At 42.5% G+C, this 21,532-nt stretch overlaps 1 protein-coding gene across 1 annotated transcript in view; it reads left to right on the top strand.

The window, feature by feature from the left end:
* The first annotated feature begins 259 nt into the window (after positions 1–259).
* The window catches only part of LOC139558925 (low-density lipoprotein receptor-related protein 12-like), a 60,074-nt gene continuing 38,801 nt past the window's right edge, over positions 260–21,532 (top strand). The window contains exons 1-4 of the mRNA XM_071374427.1: positions 260–1,302; positions 1,475–1,552; positions 1,762–2,241; positions 2,350–2,666. Coding sequence (XP_071230528.1) covers positions 260–1,302; positions 1,475–1,552; positions 1,762–2,241; positions 2,350–2,666 — 1,918 coding nt within the window. The remainder of the gene's footprint in view (positions 1,303–1,474; positions 1,553–1,761; positions 2,242–2,349; positions 2,667–21,532) is intronic.

Below are 21,532 nucleotides of genomic sequence, written 5' to 3' on the forward strand. Positions count from 1 at the left end.
CGTCTCTTCGAGTTTCTTTTTTGTGAAGAAAAAGGATGGTGGGTTGCGTCCGTGTATTGATTATCGAGGTCTCAATTCCATCACGGTGGGTTTTAGTTACCCACTACCTCTCATCGCTACGGCGATGGAATCATTCCACGGAGCACGGTTCTTCACGAAACTGGATCTCAGTAGCGCGTATAATCTGGTGCGTATTCGGGAGGGAGATGAGTGGAAAACCGCGTTTAGTACTACATCGGGCCATTATGAGTACCTCGTCATGCCGTACGGGTTAAAGAATGCTCCAGCTGTCTTTCAATCCTTTGTTGACGAGATTCTCAGAGACCTGCACGGACAGGGTGTGGTGGTGTATATTGACGATATTTTGATCTACTCTGCTACACGCGCCGCGCATGTGTCTCTGGTGCGCAAGGTTCTTGGGCGACTGCTGGAGCATGACTTGTACGTGAAGGCGGAGAAATGTGAGTTTTCTAAACAAGCCGTTTCCTTCCTGGGTTACCGCATTTCCAGCTCGGGGGTGGATATAGGGGGTGACCGCGTAAAAGCCGTGCGTAATTGGCCGACTCCGACCACGGTAAAAGAGGTGCAGCGGTTCTTAGGGTTTGCCAATTACTACCGGAGGTTTATCCGGGGTTTTGGTCAGGTAGCAGCCCCTATTACCTCACTCCTGAAGGGGGGGCCGGTGCGTTTGCAGTGGTCGGCAGAGGCAGACAGGGCCTTCTGTAGGTTGAAGGTGCTGTTTACCGAGGCGCCAGTGTTGGCGCATCCGGACCCTTCTTTGGCGTTTATAGTAGAGGTGGACGCATCCGAGGCTGGGGTTGGAGCGGTGCTCTCACAGCGCTCGGGTGTGCCACCAAAACTCCGCCCTTGTGCTTTTTTTTCGAAAAAACTTGGGCCAGCGGAGCGGAATTATGATGTGGGGGATAGGGAGTTGTTGGCTATGGTTAAGGCCTTGAAGGTGTGGAGACACTGGCTTGAGGGGGCTAAGCACCCTTTTCTCATCTGGACTGACCACCGTAACCTGGAGTATATTCGATCAGCTAAGAGACTGAATCCGCGTCAGGCAAGGTGGGCCATGTATTTCACCAGATTTCGTTTTACTATCTCGTATCGACCAGGTTCACTTAATACTAAGGCCGACGCGCTGTCTCGTCTCTATGACTCAGAGGAACGGTCCATCGATCCTACTCCCATCATTCCGGCGGCCAAGTTGGTGGCACCGATAGTATGGGAGGTGGACGCGGACATCGAGCGGGCGTTAAGGGAGGAACCTGCACCTCCACAGTGCCCGGAGGGGCGTAGGTATGTACCGCTCGCTGTTCGTGATCAATTGATTCGATGGGCTCATGGTATACTCTCGTCGGGTCACCCGGGTATTTCGAGGACAGTGCGAGGTCTTAGGGGGAAGTACTGGTGGCCCACCTTGGAGAAGGATGTGCGATTCTATGTCTCTTCCTGTTCGGTGTGCGCTCAGAGTAAGGCTCCTAGGCACCTGCCTCGAGGGAAGTTACAACCCCTCCCCGTTCCACAACGGCCGTGGTCCCATCTTTCGGTAGATTTTCTGACTGACTTACCTCCATCTCAGGGGAACACTACGATCCTGGTCGTTGTGGATCGGTTCTCTAAGTCCTGCCGTCTTATCCCGTTGCCCGGTCTCCCTACGGCCCTGCAGACTGCGGAGGCATTATTTACCCATGTCTTCCGGCATTACGGGGTGCCCGAGGATATTGTTTCTGATCGGGGTCCCCAGTTTACTTCCAGAGTATGGAAGGCGTTTATGGAGCATTTGGGGGTCTCGGTCAGCCTTACATCGGGGTATCACCCGGAGAGTAATGGGCAGGTGGAGAGAGTGAACCAGGAGGTGGGTAGGTTTCTGCGGTCGTATTGCCAGGACCGGCCAGGGGAGTGGTCAAGATACATCCCTTGGGCAGAGATCGCTCAGAACTCACTAAGCCACTCCTCTACCAACATGTCACCATTTGAGTGTGTGTTGGGGTATCAGCCGGTTCTGGCACCATGGCATCAGAGTCAGACCGAGGCTCCTGCGGTGGAGGAGTGGGTACAGCGCTCTAAGGAGACTTGGAGAGCCGTCCAGGAGTCTCTGCGTCAGGCGAGTAGACGACAGAAGAAGAGCGCTGACCGTCACCGCAGTGAGGCCCCCGTGTTTGCACCGGGGGATAGGGTCTGGCTCTCGACCCGAAACCTGCCCCTCCGCCTGCCCTGCCGGAAGCTGGGTCCGCAGTGTGTAGGGCCATTTAAAGTCCTGAGGAGAATAAATGAGGTGTGTTACCGATTGTTACTTCCTTCTTATTATCGTATTAACCCCTCATTTCATGTGTCTCTCCTCAGGCCGGTGGTAGCTGGTCCCATGCAGGAAGGTGAGGTGCCGGAGGTCCCTCCACCCCCTCTGGATATAGAGGGGTCCCCGGCGTACAGGATAAGGTCTATTCTGGATTCCAGACGTCGGGTGGGGGGCCTTCAGTACCTCGTGGACTGGGAGGGGTACGGTCCGGAGGAGAGGTGCTGGGTCCCGGTGGGGGATATATTGGATCCATCTATGCTGAGAGAGTTCCATCGCCTCCATCCGGATCGCCCTGCGCCTCGGCCCCCGGGTCGTCCTCGAGGCCGGCGTCGGCGCGCTGCGGGAGCTGCGCGTCAGGAGGGGGGTACTGTAACGAGTATTACCGAAGGTGGCCTTCCTTCCTGTTCGAGTGGCGCTCGGCGGTCGTCGTCGCCGGTCTACTAGCTGCCACCGATCCTTTTTTCCTTTTCGTTTGTTTTTGTCTAATTGATTTCACCTGTTTAGTGTTTGGTTGTTAGGGTGGGGTTATTTAAGTTCGTTTAGCCCGTTTATGTTTGTGCGGGCTTGTTTCTCTGTTTGTATGTTGAGGTTGCTATTTTTTCATTGGGATTTACCACAGACTGAATTTATGTTTCCAGTTTTGGACTTTATTCAGGTTGGAGTTGTACGCCAATGTTTTTTTTTGACATTACCAGTTGTATTTCTGGGTGGACATTAAAGGTGGTTTTTTTTCCCGTTACCTTTGCTCTCTGCGCCTGACTCCTTACCTTTATCCTCATCGAGCATAACAAAACTAGACACTCTAATGTACTTGTCCTCTTGCTCAGTTGTGCACCGGGGCCTTTCCACTCTTTCTATTCTGGTTAGACCCAGTATGCGCTGTTCTGTGAAGGGAGTAGTACACAGCGTTGTACAAGATTTTCAGTTTCTTGGCAATTTCTCGCATGGAATAGCCTTCATTTCTCAGAACAAGAATAGACTGACGAGTTTCAGAAGAAAGTTTCTGCCCATTTTGAGCCTGTAATCGAACCCACAAATGCTGATGCTCCAAATACTCAACTAGTCTTAAGAAGGCCAGTTTTATTGCTTCTTTACTCAGAACAACAGTTTTCAGCTGTGCTAACAGAATTGCGTACGGGTTTTCTAATGATCAATTAGCCTTTTAAAATGATAAACTTGGATTAGCTAACATAACTCTATTCTTGTGTAAAATGGCACCGTAGAAGAAGGCAGACGTTTTAAGTGCCCCCGACCGATTGTGTTTTTTTGTTTGTTTATTTGCGTTGTTTGTAACTTTTTAAAGTTATTTTGTACATAATGTTGCCGCTACTGTCTCTTATGACCGAAAATAACTTCTGGACATCAGGACTGCGATTACTCACCATGGACTGGCAGAATCCTTTTTTTCCTTTAATGAGTCTGACGAGCCCGACGCGAACTATATACTGCTTTCTCTGGAACAGGCCCAGATCCCCGTGATTTGCGTGAAGAGGAGGCAGAGACAAAGGGGCCGGAGGGCGGGCTGCCTTCTGAGAATTCGTAGGCGAATAGACCCCCACTGTGACGCCCTGACCGTAAAGATCTTTTTTATGTCTCTATTTTGGTTGGTCAGGGTGTGAGTTTGGGTGGGCATTCTATGTCTGGTGTTCTATGTTGTCCTTGTTTTGTATTTCTATGTGTTTGGCCTGGTATGGTTCCCAATCAGAGGCAGCTGTCTATCGTTGTCTCTGATTGAGAACCATACTTAGGTACCCTGTTCCCACCTGTGTTTGTGGGTGGTTGTTTTCTGTTTTGTGTGTTCACCTTACAGGAATGTTCGTTTGTCGTTTTTGTTGTTTCGTCAAGTGTTTCGTATTTTATTAAAGGTAATATGAACACATACCACGCTGCACCTTGGTCCTCTTCTCCTTCTCCCGATGACGGTCGTTACACCCACTTCCTTCCATTCTTCTAGCAAATGTGAAATCTTTGGACAATAAAATAGATGACCTAGGAGGAAGATTAAACTACCAATGGGACATTCAAAACTGTAATATCTTATGCTTCACGAGTCGTGGCTGAACGACGACACTATCAACATACAGCTGGCTGGTAATAAGCTACACCGGCAGGATAGAAAAGCAGCGTCTGCTAAGAGAAGGGCCGGCGGACAATGTATTTTTGTAAATTACAGCTGGTGCACGATATCTAAGGAAGTCTCAAGCTATTGCTCGCCTGAGGTAGAGCATCTCATGATAAGCTGTAGACCACACTATCTACCTAGAGAGTTTTCATCTGTATTTTTCGTAGCTGTTTTACATACCACCACAGTCAGAGGCTGGCGCTAAGACAGCATTGAATGAGTTGTATTCCACCATAAGCAAACAAGAAAACACTCAACCAGAGGCGGCGCTCCTAGTAGCAAGGGGACTTTAATGCAGGGAAACTTAAATCAATTTTACCAAATTTCTATCAGCATGTAAAATGTGCAACCAGAGGAGAAAAAAACTCTGGACCACCTTTACTCCACACACAGAGACTCATACAAAGCTCTCCCTCGCTCTCCATTTGGCAAATCTGACCCTAATTCTATCCTCCTGATTCCTGCTTACAAGCAAAAATTTAAGCGGGACGCACCAACGCACCCTCCCGGGTGACGCAGTGGTCTAGGGCACTGCATCGCAGTGCTAGCTGCGCCACCAGAGTCTCTGGGTTCGCGCCCAGGCTCTGTCGCAGCCGGCCGCAACCGGGAGGTCCGTGGGGCGACGCACAATTGGCATAGCGTCGTCCGGGTTAGGGAGGGTTTGGCCGGTAGGGATATCCTTGTCTCAGTATGTAAAATGTAATAAAATGTATGTAATAAAAATGTATGCACTCTACTGTAAGTCGCTCTGGATAAGAGCGTCTGCTAAATGACTAAAATGTAATGTAAATGCAATGACTAGATCAATAATAAAGTGGTCAGACGAAGCAGATGCTAAGCTAGAGGTCTGTTTTAATAGCACAGACTGGAATATGTTTCGGGATTCCTCCGATGGCATTGAGGAATACACCAAATCAGTCAAAGGCTTCATCAGTACAGTGCATTGATTGGCAATTTTCCTATTTTGTTGCATAACAACCTGTAATGTAAATGGATTTTTAATTGGATTTCATGTAATGGACGTACACAAAATAGTCCAAATTGGTGAAGTGAAAAAAATTACTTGTTTCAAAAAATTCTAAAAAACTAACAATGGAAAAGTGGTGCATGCATATGTATTCACCCCCTTTGCTATGAAGCCCCTAAATAAGATCTGGTGCAACCAATTACCTTCAGAAGTCACATAATTAGTTAGATTGCACACAGGTGAACATTATTTAAGTGTCACATGATCTATCACATGATCTCAGTATATATATACACATCTGTTCTGAAAGGCCCCAGAGTCTGCAACACCAGTAAGCAAGGGGCACCACCAAGCAAGCGGCACTATGAAGACCAAGGAGCTCTCAAAACAGGTCAGGGACGAAGTTGTGGAGAAGTACAGATCAGGGTTGGGTTATAAAAAAATATTCGAAACTTTTAACATCCCCCGGAACACCATTAAATCCGTTATTAAAAAATTGAAATAATATGGCACCACCACAAAACCTGCCAAGAGAGGTCCGCCGACCAGAACTCACGGACCAGGCAAGGAGGGCATTAATCAGAGGCAACAAAGAGACCAAAGATAACCCTGAAGGAGCTCACTGGAGATTGGAGTATCTGTCCATAGGACCACTTTAAGCCGTACACTCCACAGAGCTGGACTTTACGGAAGTCGCCAGAAAAAATCCATTCCTTAAAGAAAAAAATAAGCAAACACGTTTGGTGATCGCCAAAAGGCATGTGGGAGACTCCCCAAACATATGGAAGAAGGTACTCTGGTCAGATGAGACTAAAATGTAGCTTTTTGGCCATCAAGGAAACACTATGTCTGGCGCAAACCTAACTCCTCTCATCACCCCGAGAACACCATCCCCACAGTGAAGCATGGTGGTGGCAACATCATGATGTGGGGATGTTTTTCATCGGCAGGGACTGAGAAACTGGTCAGAATTGAAGTAATCATGGACGGGGCTAAATACAGGGAAATTCTTGAGGGAAACCAGTTTCAGTCTTCCAGAGATTTGAGACTGGGACGGAGGTTCACCTTCCAGCAAGACAATGACCCTAAGCATACTGCTAAAGCAACACTCAAGTGGTTTAAGGGGAAACATTTAAATGTCTTGGAATGGCCTAGTCAAAGCCCAGACCTCAATCCAATTGAGAATCTGTGGTATGACTTAAAGATTACTGTACACCAGCAGAACCCATCCTACTTGAAGGAGCTGGAGCAGTTTTGTCTTGAAGAATGGGCAAAGATCCCAGTGGCTAGATGTGCCAAGCTTATAGAGACATACCCTAAAAGACGTGCAGCTGTAAAAGGTGGCTCTATAAAATATTTACTTTGGGAGGGTGAATAGTTATGCACTCTCAAGTTTTCTGTTGTTTGTCTTTTTTCTTGTTTGTTTCGCAAGAATAATATTTTGCATCTTCAAAGTGGTAGGCATGTTGTGTAAATCAAATTATATAAACCCTCCAGAAATCCATTTTATTTCCAGGTGGTAAAGGCAACAAAATAGGAAAAATGCCAAGGGGGTGAAAACTTTTGCATGGCACTGTAAGTGCATAGATGATGTCGTCCCCACAGTGACCGAACGTACATACCCCAACCAGAAGCCATGGATTACAGGCAACATCCGCACGGAGCTAAAAGCTATTGCTGCCGCTTTCAAGGAGCGGGACTTTAACCCGGAAGCTTATAAGAAATTCCACTATGCCCTCTGACGAACCATCAAACGGGCAAAGAGTCAATACAGGACTAAGTTCGAATCGTCGGATGTGGCAGGGCTTGCAAACCATTACATACAAAGGGAAGCATAGCCGTGAGCTGCCCAGTGACACGAGCCTAACAGACGAGCTAAACTACTTCCATGCTCGCTTCGAGGCAAATAACACTGAAACATGCATGAGAGCACCAGCTGTTTCGGAAGACTGTGTGATCACGCTCTCTGCAGCCAATGTGAGTAAGACCTTTAAACAGGTCAACATTCACAAGGCCGCAGGGCCAGACGGATTACCAGGACGTGTACTGCAAGCATGCGCTGACCAACTGGCAAGTGTCTTCACTGATATTTTCAACCTCTCCCTGTCACCCAGTTTGTAATACCAACATGTATCTCAAAAAGTATTGATGTTCATCAGTCCATGGTAAGACAACTTGTCTATAAATGTAGAAAGTTCAGTACTGTTGCTACTCTCCCTATGAGTGGCCGTCCTGCAAAGATGACTGCAAGGAGTGGCCGTCCTGCAAAGATGACTGCAAGAGCACAGCGCAGAATGCTCAGTGAGGTTAAGAAGAATCCTAGAGTGTCAGCTAAAGACCTACAGAAATCTCTGGAACATGCTAACATCTCTGTTGACGAGTCTACGATACGTAAAACACTATACAAGAATGGTGTTCATGGGAGGACACCATGGAAGAAGCCACTGCTGTCCAAAAAAAACATTGCTGCACGTCTGAAGTTCGCGAAAGAGCACCAGGATGTTCTACAGTGCTACTGGCAAAATATTCTGTGGACAGATTAAACTAAAGTTGAATTGTTTGGAAGGACACAAAACACTATGTGTGGGGGGAAAAAAGGCACAGCACACCATCAAAACCTCATCCCAACTATAAAGTATGGTGGAGGGAGCATCATGGTTTGGGGCTGCATTCCTGCCTAAGGCACCTGGACAGCTTTCTATCATCGACAAAAAAATGAATTCCCAAGTTTATCAAGACATTTTACAGGAGAATGTAAACCTCTCTGTCCTCCAAATTGAAGCTCAACAGAAGTTGGGTGATGCAACACGACAACGACCCAAAACACAGAAGTAAATCAACAAAAGAATGGCTTCAACAGAAGAAAATACGCCTTCTGGAGTGGCCCAGTCAGAGTCCTGACCTTAACCCGATTTGGGATGCTGTGGCATGACCTTGAGAGCGGTTCACAAACAGACTTCCCAAGAATTTTGCTAAACTGAAACAGTTTTGTAAAGAGGAATTGTCCAATATGCCTCCTGACAGTTGTGCAGCTCTGATCCGCAACTACAGAAAACGTTTGGTTGAGGTTATTGCTGCCAAAGGAGGGTCAACCAGTTATAAATCCAAGGGTTCACATACAATTTCCACCCTGCACTGTGAATGTTTACACGGTGTGTTCAATAAAGACATGAAAACGTCTAATTGTTTGTGTGTTATTAATTTAAGCAGACTGTATTTGTCTATTGTTGTGACTTCGATGATCAGATCACATTCTATGACCAATTTATGCAGAAATCCAGGTAATTCCAAAGGGTTCACATACTTTCTCTTGCCACTGTACGTAATTGATCAGATACATCATGAAACATATTTACAATTAAACATTTCAGGTTTTAATGCAGTTATTAATGCTAGCACACACTGAGGAATCAGTCTTAACTTACAATGACAATGCAAGTGCATATATTGCCCTCAACCTTAAAGCCAAGCTAACTTATGACCTGCCCTGCTGGTACTTAGTGGTCACCATCCAACCCTGCCTATAATAAGTAGGCCTAGTCTACTTACCATATCTGCTCTTATACCTCGTACCTGTAGCTATGTCGAGTAATTATATAGCATGCCTACCTGCAACAGGACATTAAACACTATTTAACCATTTGGAGCTGCGGGTTAAGCAGTGGGGTCAAGCCCAACACTTACAAACCCTCCAGTGTATTAGTCCTCATAGTGTTAGCTGGGACAGAAGCCTGCATGCCCTGTGGCTCTCCAGGAACATAGTTGGTGAGCAATTCATATATGCCACGACAGGTCAGGAAAGACTGATCCGGACTAACCCTAGTATAGGCAGGCTTACTATACTTAATAGCACAGATAGTATCTTGTTATTGTGGTGTTGGCCATTAGACCACAGAAATGCACTGTTGATCTGGGCCTGGACTCTGAGCCCAGGGTCTTGGTCCATTGGCACTAATCCCTGAAACCCAAATAAACCCATAGCCCTTAGAAACTTCTTGTGTAGCTCCATCTTGACCTTTGATAAGACAGGTGGGATTAAGGAAATGTCCTGTTGTGGTTTGTTGTTTTTGTATGGGTATTGGTACACACTGTTAGCTAAGCAATCGCTAGCTGATCGTTATCTGAAAAGGACTCATGTGCATCGCATTCAGATTAAGTTATATAAAAAAAGAAAAAAATTGTAAACTAAGTAGCTATACACTTAACTATCTATATGTACAGAAAAACACAGACATTTTTCCAGCCAAAGAGAGGAGTCACAAAAAAAAAATCAGAAATAGAGATAGAATTAATCACTAACCTTTGATGATCTTCATCAGATAACACTCATTGGACTTAAACGATATCATAACCTCCATCGATAAGAGACATTACTGTGCAGCCGTATTCATCGACCTGACCAAGGCTTTCGACTCTGTCAATCACCACATTCTTATTGGCAGACTCGACAGCCTTGGTTTCTCAAATGATTGCCTCGCCTGGTTTACCAACTACTTCTCTGATAGAGTTCAGTGTGTCAATTTGGAGTGCCTGTTGTATGGACTTCTAGCAGTCTCTATGGGGGTGCCACAGGGTTTAATTCTCGGGCCGACTCTCTTCTCTGTATACATCAATGATCTCGCTCTTGCTGCTGGTGATTCTCTGATCCACCTCTACGCAGACGACACCATTCTGTATACTTCTGGCACCTCTTTGGACACTGTGTTAACCTTTCATTGCTACTAACCCCGGATCCGGGAGCACCCCCCACCCCCCACACACTGATTAGCATAGATAGCATAGCTTCAGAAGTAGATAGTAGCATCTAAATATCATTAAATCACAAGTCCAAGACACCAGATGAAAGATACAGATCTTGTGAATAAAGCCACCATTTCAGATTTTTAAAATGTTTTACAGGGAAGACAAAATATGTAAATCTATTAGCTAAACACGTTAGCAAAATACACCACTATTCTAACTCCATCAGTTTCTTACTCCTTCAGGTGCTATCACCAATTCGGCTCAACTAAGATATTGATATCCACTAACCAAGAAAAAACCTCTTCAGATGACAGTCTGATAACATATTCATGGTATAGGATAGTTTTTGTTAGAAAAAAGTGCATATTTCAGGTAGAAATCACAGTTTACAATTGCACCGACCATCGCAAATCGACTAGAATTACTAGATAGAGCAACGTGTATGACCAATTTACTCATCATAAAACATTTCATAAGAATAGACAAAGCATAGCAATGGAAAGACCCAGATCTTGTGATTCCAGACAATATTTCAGATTTTCTAAGCGTTTTACAGCGAAAACACAATAAATCGATAAGTTAGCATACTACATGTGAAAACGTTACCAGAGCATCGATTCCAGCCAAAGAGCGCTATAACGTAATCACCGCCAAAATATATTAATTTTTTCACTAACCTTCTCAGAATTCTTCCGATGACACTCCTGTAACATCATTTTACAACATACATATACAGTTTGTTCGAAAAGGTGCATATTTAGCCATACAAAACCGTGGTTACACAATAAAAATACTAGGAAATCAAGCCTCAATATGTCTGACGTCATCTATCAGAGTGATCTAGTTTAATTAAAAGCTAATCATATACTTGACTAAAAAATACAGGGTTGACAGGAATCGAAAGACAAATTAGTTCTTAATGCAACCGCTGATTTACATTTTTAAAATTATCCTTACTTTTCAATACAGGGTTGGCCAAGTGAAGCTATACCAAACAAAATGGCGATGTATGCGTTTAAAATATTTCGACAGAAACACGGTTTATCATATTAAATATTGCTTACTTTGAGCTGATCTTCCATCATATTCTTGGGCAATGTATCCTTTCTATGTTATAAACGTCTTTTGGTCGATAGATGTCCTCTGTCCTTCGAAATGTCCACTAACAACGACCGAGACCGCGAAACGTTCCCAAAGCTAGAAAGTGCACGACAAATAAATTCCTCAGAATCGCACTAAACGGATATAAATTGCTATAAAACTGTTAAAATTAACTACATTATGATGTTTTTAACAACTATAACGACTGAAAACATGACCGGAGAAATATAGCTGGTTAGAAAACGATTTGGAACGAGGCAGGTCCGATGGCCTTCACGCTTGAGGCGCACGTTGAGAAAGAGGGGTCTCTGTACATGTTTGTCATTTATAATGGCTGTGAACGTCCCATAGACTTCATTGAAAACGTGATGACGTACAGACACCCAGAGGAAGACGTAGGTAGTGTCGGTTTCTTCATAGCATTCACTGTGGCCTTATAAACAGACCCCAGATCAGAGGTAAAAATTTCTGAAATCTGAACCCTGTCATGAAAAGTGCTGTAGAAATTGTTCTGTACCACTCAGAGACGAAATTTCAACTCCTATAGAAACTATAGACTGTTTTCTATCCAATAATAACAATAATATGCATATTGTACGATCAAGAATTTAGCACGAGGCAGTTTAATTTGGAGACACAAATATGCTAATGCGGAACAGCACCCCCTATAGTTGCAAGAAGTTAACTAACCTCCAGATGAGCTTCAATGCCATACAACTTTCTTTCCGTGGCCTCCAACGGCTCTTAAATGCAAGTAAAACTAAATGCATGCTATTCAATCGATCACTGCCTGCACCTGCAAACCCGTCCAGCATCACTACTCTGGACGGCTCTGACTTAGAATACGTGGACAACTACAAATACCTAGGTGTCTGGTTAGACTGTAAACTCTCCTTCCAGACTCACATTAAGCATCTCCAATCCAAAATTAAATCTAGAATCGGCTTCCTATATCGCAACAAAGCATCCTTCACTCATGCTGCCAAACATACCCTCGTAAAACTGATCATCCTACCGATCCTCGACTTCGGCTATAAAATAGCCTCCAACACTCTACTCAACAAATTGGATGCAGTCTATCACAGCGCCATTCGTTTTGTCACCAAAGCCCCATATACTCCCCACCACTGTGACCAGTACGCTCTCGTTGGTTGGCCCTCGCTTCATACTCATCGCCAAACCCACTGGCTACAGGTTATCTACAAGTCTTGCTAGGTAAAGCCCCGCCTTATCTCAGTTCACTGGTCACCATAGCAGCACCCACCCGCAGCACGTGCTCCAGCAGATATATCTCACTGGCCACCCCAAAAGCCAATTCCTTCTTTGGTCTCCTTTCCTTCCAGTTCTCTGCTGCCATTGACTGGAACAAACTGCAAAAATCACTGAAGCTGGAGACTCATATCTCCCTCACTAGCTTTAAGCACCAGCTGACAGAGCAGCTCACAGATCATTGCCCCTGTACACAGCCCATCTGTAAACAGCCCATCTATCTACCTCATCCCCATACTGTAATTATTTATTTATCTTGCTCCTTTGCACCCCAGTATCTCTACTTGCACATTCATCTTCTGCACATCTACCATGCCAGTGTCGAATTGCTATATTGTAATTACTTCGCCACCATGGCCTATTTATTGCCTTAACTCCCTTATCTTACCTAATTTGCACTCACTGTATATAGACTTTGTTTTCTTTTTTTCTACTGTATTATTGACTGTATGTTTTGTTTATTCCTGTAACGACTGGAGAGTGATGGGTGTGGAGTCAGACGCAGAGAGCAGAAGGTAAAACAGGAAAAACGCTTTAATGTCCTTTCGTAAAGTAACTAGTCACAAACATGGGTGAAGCCCAAAACACAGGTGCAACAAACCCAAAACCATAGTTACAAAAATACCAGACAGCGAAAACCCAAAAGAACACAAACATCACATACGTCAAAATAACAACAAGCCCGTACAAACACCAGCGGGCTAAACGAACTTAAATAACACCCATCCCAAAACCCCAACAAGGAACATGTGAAAACAATTAGACAAAAACAAACGAAAAGGAAAAAGGGATCGGTGGCAGCTAGTAGACCGGCGACGACGACCGCCGAGCGCCACCCGAACAGGAACGGGAGCCACCTTCGGTGGTATTCGTGACATTTCCATGTGTAACTCTGTGTTGTTGTATGTGTCGAATTGCTATGCTTTATCTTGGCCAGGTCGCAGTTGCAAATGAGAACTTGTTCTCAACTAGCCTACCTAGTTAAATAAAGGTTAAATAAAAAAACACAATGCCTCAATGAATAAACTTGCCTTTGTGACAACTGAAAATATTTATTTATCATAAAAAAATAAGATATTTCCACCCAAACTTTTTGTGAGATTATGATAACAACCATATTATTTCCCTACCTAAAACAAATCAATCAATGTAAATTATATATAATATACTAATTTAGCTAAAACATATGGGTGTGGCGGAAAAGACAAGGTGTGGTGGAAATTACATCTATGTAAAAAAAACTTATGAAAACAATATTTTATTGCAAACATTTTGAACAACAACCATTATTAAACATTTAATTAATTTAAGACAAATTAAGATTCCAAAAGTGGGCAGAGCTCAAGGAAGTAGGCCAGTGTTTTTGAGAGATGAGCCTAGATTGCAGAGGGGTCATCTGCATATCATTTGTGGTATGTCCAACACAGGTGTGGAGGGTCACCTGCATTTGAGAATCACCAAAGTGCACTGCCTGGATTTCACTGGTGTTCACTAAAAGTTCAATGAGTAAACATTCCGTATCACAATCGTGATTCTTTCTCCCCTTTTTCAGGGGTGTAACATTTACACAGGTAGTTCTCTCAGCGGTGCAACTTTGGTTTTAGAAGTGAAGGGGAAATAATTATTATAATTTGTTTTATCCAGTCAGATAAACACTCCAAACAGCCTACCCGACCGCTCGGAGGTGTCTGCATGGTCCTAAAGCAAACCATTGCCTCATTTTGTATCACATTCAAATGATAAAACTGGAGGGGACAAAAATGCAATTTCAGAATGTAAGGGGGGCATGTCCCCCCCGTCCCCAGTGAACGTTGCACCCCTGAGTTCTCTGCAAGGTCAATATGCACGATATTCTCTTTTAATTCTCTCAGTTTGGAGTATTGGTGTCGAATGTTGTACATGTGTTTCCCCAACTTCTCTTTCAATCCTGTGTAGAAGTCCTCCAGTAGAATATGCAGTGTGCCACATACCTTTTCTTATACAGTCAAATGTACAGTGAACTTCTCCATGTTTCCCTCTTAGTTTTGTTTTTCAAGACTCAATAGGGTTCTCATTGTTGCTGCAGCTGATCACTTTGAGATGCTGTAGTTTGTCCGCCATGAACTGGAGGTTGGTGTGGGTTTTGCATAGGCATGTGTCCCTATCCTGGACAGTTGGCTTGACAACCCAAAAATATGTATTTTTCAGAATTCATAGTAGGACATTTTAATCTCTGAATATCCCCTCTATAATCCTGATCAAGGTTCTGAATTGTGCCATTCAAGAAGCACTTCTGCATTTTTTTCTTGTTCCTCGTTAGTGTGTCCTTTTTCCCTGTTGTTGCTCTACTGTTGACATCATGTTAATAGAATCTAGTGATTTTCTCTTCTGTGGCGGTGCTAATTATGTTACACTGCTTTTTCCTTGAGTATTGAAGAATTGTTGACCTGTTTTCATTTGCCCTAAACGCTTTTGCTGAAAATCCAGGATGTTGCCTCTGACATTTTTGAAGCCACTTGTTTATCCTTGGCACTATGCATTTTTTAATACTTTTGCTTTAACTCTCCAATGATGGCATTTTGAAACAATTAAAATCCTTCTCAAGTTCTTCGGAGTTCCCTTCATTTTCAGTTTTGTCTTTATCTTTGGGGAATCTTGTCTCTCCATTTTCTTCATCAGTTGATCATACCTTTTTTTGTATTTTTCAGTTTTCCATTAAGCTTTATCAAGTTTGACATTTGTCATGCAAAGATCTCTTTTTTTTGAGCGACCTCTTCCAACCTTTTTCCTTCCAGCAAGTATTAGACTTCTCAATCCTGTTGCAGATTATGAGGAAGGGGTATCAGGGCATGCATCAGGGCAGGTAAGTTAGGGGCAGGTATGATGGCCTCATGTTCTGGCTACAAGGTGTTGTGTTGCCTGATAGGTAGCTCTCCATTGCAACTGTTCTCTTTAAAGTCTGTCTTCTATTCCGTTGGTTGCATTTCCATTGTCATCTCTCGCTTCTTTGTTCTTGCTTTGTAAGCTCAGAGATAGATATCACTTCTCCCTTCTCTTTTTTCTTCCAGTATCTCTCCCTGTCTTTTTGCAGATGTTCCTGGTATCGTATAGAATAATTTTTTATTTTGTTTCTATGTCTGTGACCTCTGTGCTGTTTAATGTGGCATCTTCTAAAAACAAAGAAAAATACTACTTAAGTGTTCCAATTGTGCACACCCTGAGCATTTTCTAGATGAAATTAATTTAAAACATGATTTAAATAAGCCTAACTTTAAAAAAAAGTTACAAGTAGTAACATAAAGGATATTTGTCATTTCCACCACGGTTAAGTTTGTGACGGAAATTACTGTGATGGAAATGACGCTTCTCCTGTTTTTGGAGAAAAATGACAGACTGCTTAGCATGCTTTGGCTAGCATATAGTTTATACTAAATACATGAAATATATTTTACATTTTTTAATTCTACGACAAATTAAAGAAATTTTAGCCTGTTTGGAAATGACTGACAATAAAAATATTCTCTACACAAGCAATATTTACCTAGATTTTTCTTAAACTTCTGGGCATCACTTCAGGAACAACTGTCCTCTGCAGCCATGTGCTTTAGTGTCACAATACGTTTCCATGGTAACGAAATGAACAGTCTGTTGACAAAATTTTATTAATGAGGAATTTGCCCTCAGTGGTGGAAATGTCATCACCAAAGGACAGGTATATTTTGTGTAAATAACAATATAAAGGACATACAATAAATATTGATAGATTTTATTTAATTGACTATTTCTCTAGAAGATAACATTACATAATGTGTAATTCTTAATCTTTTCTCATAGAAAAACATAGTAGACGCTCAAAAGTCTGCATATGGGACAAGGGCAAAACAATGACATTGAGGTATAAAATGCATATGAAAAGTAGCTAAAATACTTGACAGAGAGGTGTTGATAAGAATATGGGGTGATTGTAGTGTGAACTTAACATATAAAGAATGAATACATATATTTTTTTAAATAAAATCCCCCAAATTTAACCTGAGGACATAGCGGTTCCCATAGTTGCAGAATCACCCTGTTATAGGTGTCAAGCTTATGGGCATGTGGCAGCAGTGTGTAGGAGGGAGGATCCTAGGTGTGAGAAGTGTATGAGACAAAGGAATGTGTAGCATTGGGGAAGTAGTGGTATGTGTTAATTGTAGGGGTGCCCATGGGACTGGGGATCAGAAATGTCCCATGCGAGAGAGGCAGGTTGAGGTTTCCAGGGTTAGAGTGGTGCAGTCGTTGTCATATGATGAGGCAGTGAAGAAAGTAGAGGAAGGATCCTGAGAGGAGTGGTGTGAGTAGTAGATCTGTACCAGTACAGAGAGATAGGCCAACAAGTGGGAAAGGGAGTCAGTTGTACAACAAGTTGTGAAAGGGAGTCAGTTGTACAAATTTCAGCCTTCAACTGAAATTTGTCTTCCACATTTTAACCCAACCACTCTAAATCAGAGAAGTGCATAATCAACATCCACGTCTCAGCACCCAGGGAACAGTGGGTTAACTGCCTTGCTCAGAATTGGGAATTCGATCCAGCAACCTTTTGGTTACTGGCCCAACACTCTAAACACTAGGCTACCTGCCGCCCAAGTGACATACATTTCAGTAAGATTGGATTTTTAGCATTTATAGCAATGGTTATCAACTGTACTGCAGGGATGGAAGGTAAGTCGCAGAAAATTGAGGTTGTGGTGGCAGATGCAGAGAGGTATTTCCGTGTGCGAGACTTGACAGCAGAAGAGTTACAGGGTGCGTTAAGTGGTGGTGTCCCATCCTTTCAGGTTGTTGGCCTGAGTTAGGACTAAATAGATTTAAATAGTGGAGTACTGTGGTGTTATTATTTGTAAAAAATTCTGAGTGTAGTGTTAGATGGTAGGGTATTTGTTTATTTATTTTTTCAAGCAAAGTATATGGGAGTTGTACTCCAGTCTAGTAGGTGGCGGTAATGTATTGGATGCCAACCGCCGTTAAACCTAATCAAAGAAGGAGTGTTTATGATACCCTATCCATAACAACATTCAGCCGATGTAAAGCTAGTTGTGACTACACGGGTGGTGTATATACAGTTTAGGCCTGGAGTATGTATTACGGACTTATGCTTTAGAACATTTTAGCCACTTTCATTAGAAGAAGCCAGTGAAGTGACATTTCAAGGATACCACAGGCATATTTTCGTTCTGTTCTGCCATTGCTTTGGAAGCTAGTTAACGGTAGCAGGCTAGCTTGTAGCTAGCATTAGCGAGACCAGAGGTTGTTTTCGGCGTTATAACGAGAGAAGAGACGCTTGCAACGCTCGTTTAGTTTTTTTTTTGTTCACCGTTTTCTTTCGGTTATATTGTATTTATTTAGTTTATATATGGTGACATATTTATTTTCGATGTCAATGTTGGTAATGAAACGTAATTGTGTTAACGCAGCTAGCTAGCTAACTTTGTTAACGATGCCTAACGTTGCGTTGATTACTAACGGTATCTAGCTAACACAAAGGGGAGTTCTAGCTTGTTAGCTAAACCGGGAAGTTGACTATTGCTAGCAATGCCTTTGTTCTGGCACAATGCTTAACACGAAGGTTCATCTCATACTAGGAGATGGAGATCCACTCAAACTAATATATACACATGTGTATATATATTAATAGTGACTATGAATAGATAGATGGCTTACGTTAGCGTAATATTTAGCTAGCATTTTGGTTAGCGAGAATTCAATTTAGCTCATTTGTTGTTTTGTTAGCTAACTAGCCAGACAGTTTCAACGCACTGTTTTGTTTAACCGTTTGATTGTAGTAATTTGCCAAGACAGCTATTGCTTCTTCATTGTCATCTAGCTAGCATGATAACTTGATCTCTGGTTGGCTCTATAATTGATTGTCAATCACTGTCAGTTGTCTGGCCAGAGAGGAATTGGCTAAAGTTAGCTAGAATAACTTTTTAAATCCATATACATCTCTTTTGTTGTTTTTTGTTTTTAACACTGCTAATGTGTTTTTGGGACACCAACGAGCGCATGTTTAGTTACATTTTTTGGGAACAGTGTAACAATCTGAAGCGAGTAACCAAGTAGCAACAAATATATAATTAGGGCTAGTTCATTGGCGATAATGGCCTACACTTTGGGCTCAAATGGGATCTCATCATGGATATCTCTACACATGGTTCTCCTCATATTCACTGGTAAGTATTTGGTAATGGCTAAATATTTGTTTCAACTCACAGACAATCTATACCACAGCAACTCGAACACACTCAGGCACACAGCAAGATATGGTCATTTCCATCTAAAAGTTCCCATGAGCACCAACATGAAGTTTATAGGAGCATATAACATTTGGTGTCAAATGAAAGCTGAGTCTATATTTTTGTATTGCGATTTGATATTGTGATTTGATGTTCCAAACATATTGCTCACTCTGTCTGCTGCAGAGAGACGAAAGAGCATGAGAAAATTAGTTTTGTATCAAGTCATGGAAATAAAAGTGCTAAAAACATGTTGGCTCACTATTTACAAAGAAGATGGAGAACAAGCTATAGGATGAAAACTACTAGAGTTTTGACGCAGGGACAGCCGACTAGCGCTAGCTAATGTAACTTGCCAAAATGTTTTTATTTATTTTTTACAACTAGATATTTGGAGTCCCGATATCAATATATCATCCAAAATAATATTGCAACATGTAACTGTGTCGATATTTCTATTTTATTGCCATTTGATGTTCCAAACATATTGCTCACTATATGTCTGCTGCAGATAGACAAGCCATTGTCTTACAGGCACCAAAACATCTAACTGGAGTTCTCTGCAATTCATTCCATGAGTGTGGAGCATGATATTCAAGTGCCGTTTTGCCTAACTCAGAGTGAATCCGGGGTATCTCTAGCACTAGCATGTCCTGTGACTGAGTATGATAAATACTGTTTGACCACTGGATTTTTGAATTAAGATAATTAGGAAGTTTCTGTAAGACAGCTTTATAAACAAATATCAACCAGTGTTTGGCCCTTCTAAAAATCAGGGAGTGCCAGCCAACCGAAGTGTACAAAAGGCAATGAAAAAGGCAAGCAGTAACAGCGCAACGCTGCATGATACACTGCATCCAATTTCTTCAGTACTGATGCTGATCCATGCATATATAAAATATCACCATTATCAAGCACTGACATAAAGGTGTCCTTTACAATTTCCTTTTTGTGCTGTGATGACAGACAAGATTTATTTCTATAAACAAATAATTCTCAGTTTCAGCTTCTTTACGAGTTTAAAGAGATGTTATCATCTAACCAAATTCCAAGCTATTTATAGGTGGGAACACATTCCAAAAGAGAGACATCATGGGTAGCAATGTTCAGATTTTCCAATTGTATGTCTTTGGATTGTGAAAATACAATGTATACTTAGTTTTACTTGAATTAAGCGCCAGCCTAAGATCTACAAGTGCATCTTGAAGCAATTGAAAGTCAAACTGCAGGAATGCTTCAGCGAGTGATGGGGCTGTGGCATATAGTACTGTGTCATCAGCATAGAAATGGAAGTTGCATTTTTTTCACTGAGTTACAGATGTCATTTATGTATATAGTGAATAATAAAGGACCTAAAATCGAACCTAGTGAGACTCCTTTGTTAACAGTGACAAAATCTGATTTTAACCCATCTGCAATAATAGCCTGAGATCTATCACTGAGATAATTCTGAAACCACAAACATGTATCTGAGGCCAACCCCAATGAGGTCAGTTTCTTCAGCAGAAGAGAATGATCAAACTGTATCGAAAGCCTTCGATAGATCAACACACAAAGCAACACAGTTCAACTTCTTATCCAAGGCTCTTACAATATCATTTACAACCAGGGTGGTGGCTGTGATAGTACTGTGCCCCGGTCTTAAACCAGACTGAAATGTGTTCAGTATGCAGTTGTCAAGACAAGAAAGAGCGCATTTTTGCAAGACAAGACAGCTTAGAGATTGGTCGATAAGTATCAAGGTCACCAGTATCCCCACCGTTGTGCAGAGGCAGCACATAGGCAGTTTTTCAAATCTTAGGTATGACCCCAGAGGTCAGCGTGAGGTTAAAAATATGAGTAAGAGCACCAGAGATGAGTGGTGCAGCTCTAGCCAGCAACCCTGGGTCAAGTTTGTCAGTCCCTGTATCTTTCTTAGTGTCTATGGCTAGCAATGAATCAATAACTTTCTCCTCTGAAGAGGCTTAGTGAGAAACCCTGACCATCAGCATACTCATGGATAATCACTTCATATATATCTTTTCTTCCTTCATTTGTGGTTGACCCTTTTCTCAAAAAGATTGCCTGCCTCAATGAAGTGATTGTTAAAGGCATTAGCAATGGTGTTCTTATCAGTAATGAGTCCAGTATCCAGCCCTATCTGATTTGGAAGTGTGGAGTGCATATTGTTCTTTAATGCTTTAACTACTTTCCAGAATTTGGCTGGATTCCCTTAACAGTCATTTAAACTCGTCACATAGTAATCCAATTTTGTTCTTCTAACAAGTCTGATGCACAGGTTTCTCAGCTGCCTAAAAGTCAGCCAGTCAGAGCTAGAAGTTTCTCTAGCCTTAGCCCATGCTACATCTCTTTTACGAATAGCATCAGAAATGTCAGAATTAAACCATGGGTTTGATCTATTCTTTACTCTAACCTTAGTGTATGGAGCGTGTTTATCAGCAATGGAAATTAAAACACTAGTACATTTTTCTAATGCCAACTCTGCTCCAGACGGTGTGTGGGCAATATAGCAGAAGGTGGGAGATATATTCCAACAGTTGTAACTTTACAGTTGTAACCTAATGTTAGACTTAGGGCTAACACTTCACATTGATTTGGAATGGAGACAGATTTAATTTGTGCAATGGGGAGGTAATTTCTTTGCATAGATAACCACTCCTCCCCCTCTACTCATCCTGTCAGCTCTAAAGACATTGTACCCATCCAGTCCAATATCTGCATCATTAGAATTCCTTGATAACCAAGTTTCAGATAAAACAAAGAAATCAGGACTAGCC

This window comes from Salvelinus alpinus, chromosome 29 (assembly GCF_045679555.1).
Source record: "Salvelinus alpinus chromosome 29, SLU_Salpinus.1, whole genome shotgun sequence".
In the NCBI taxonomy this organism is placed as follows: Eukaryota; Metazoa; Chordata; class Actinopteri; order Salmoniformes; family Salmonidae; genus Salvelinus; species Salvelinus alpinus.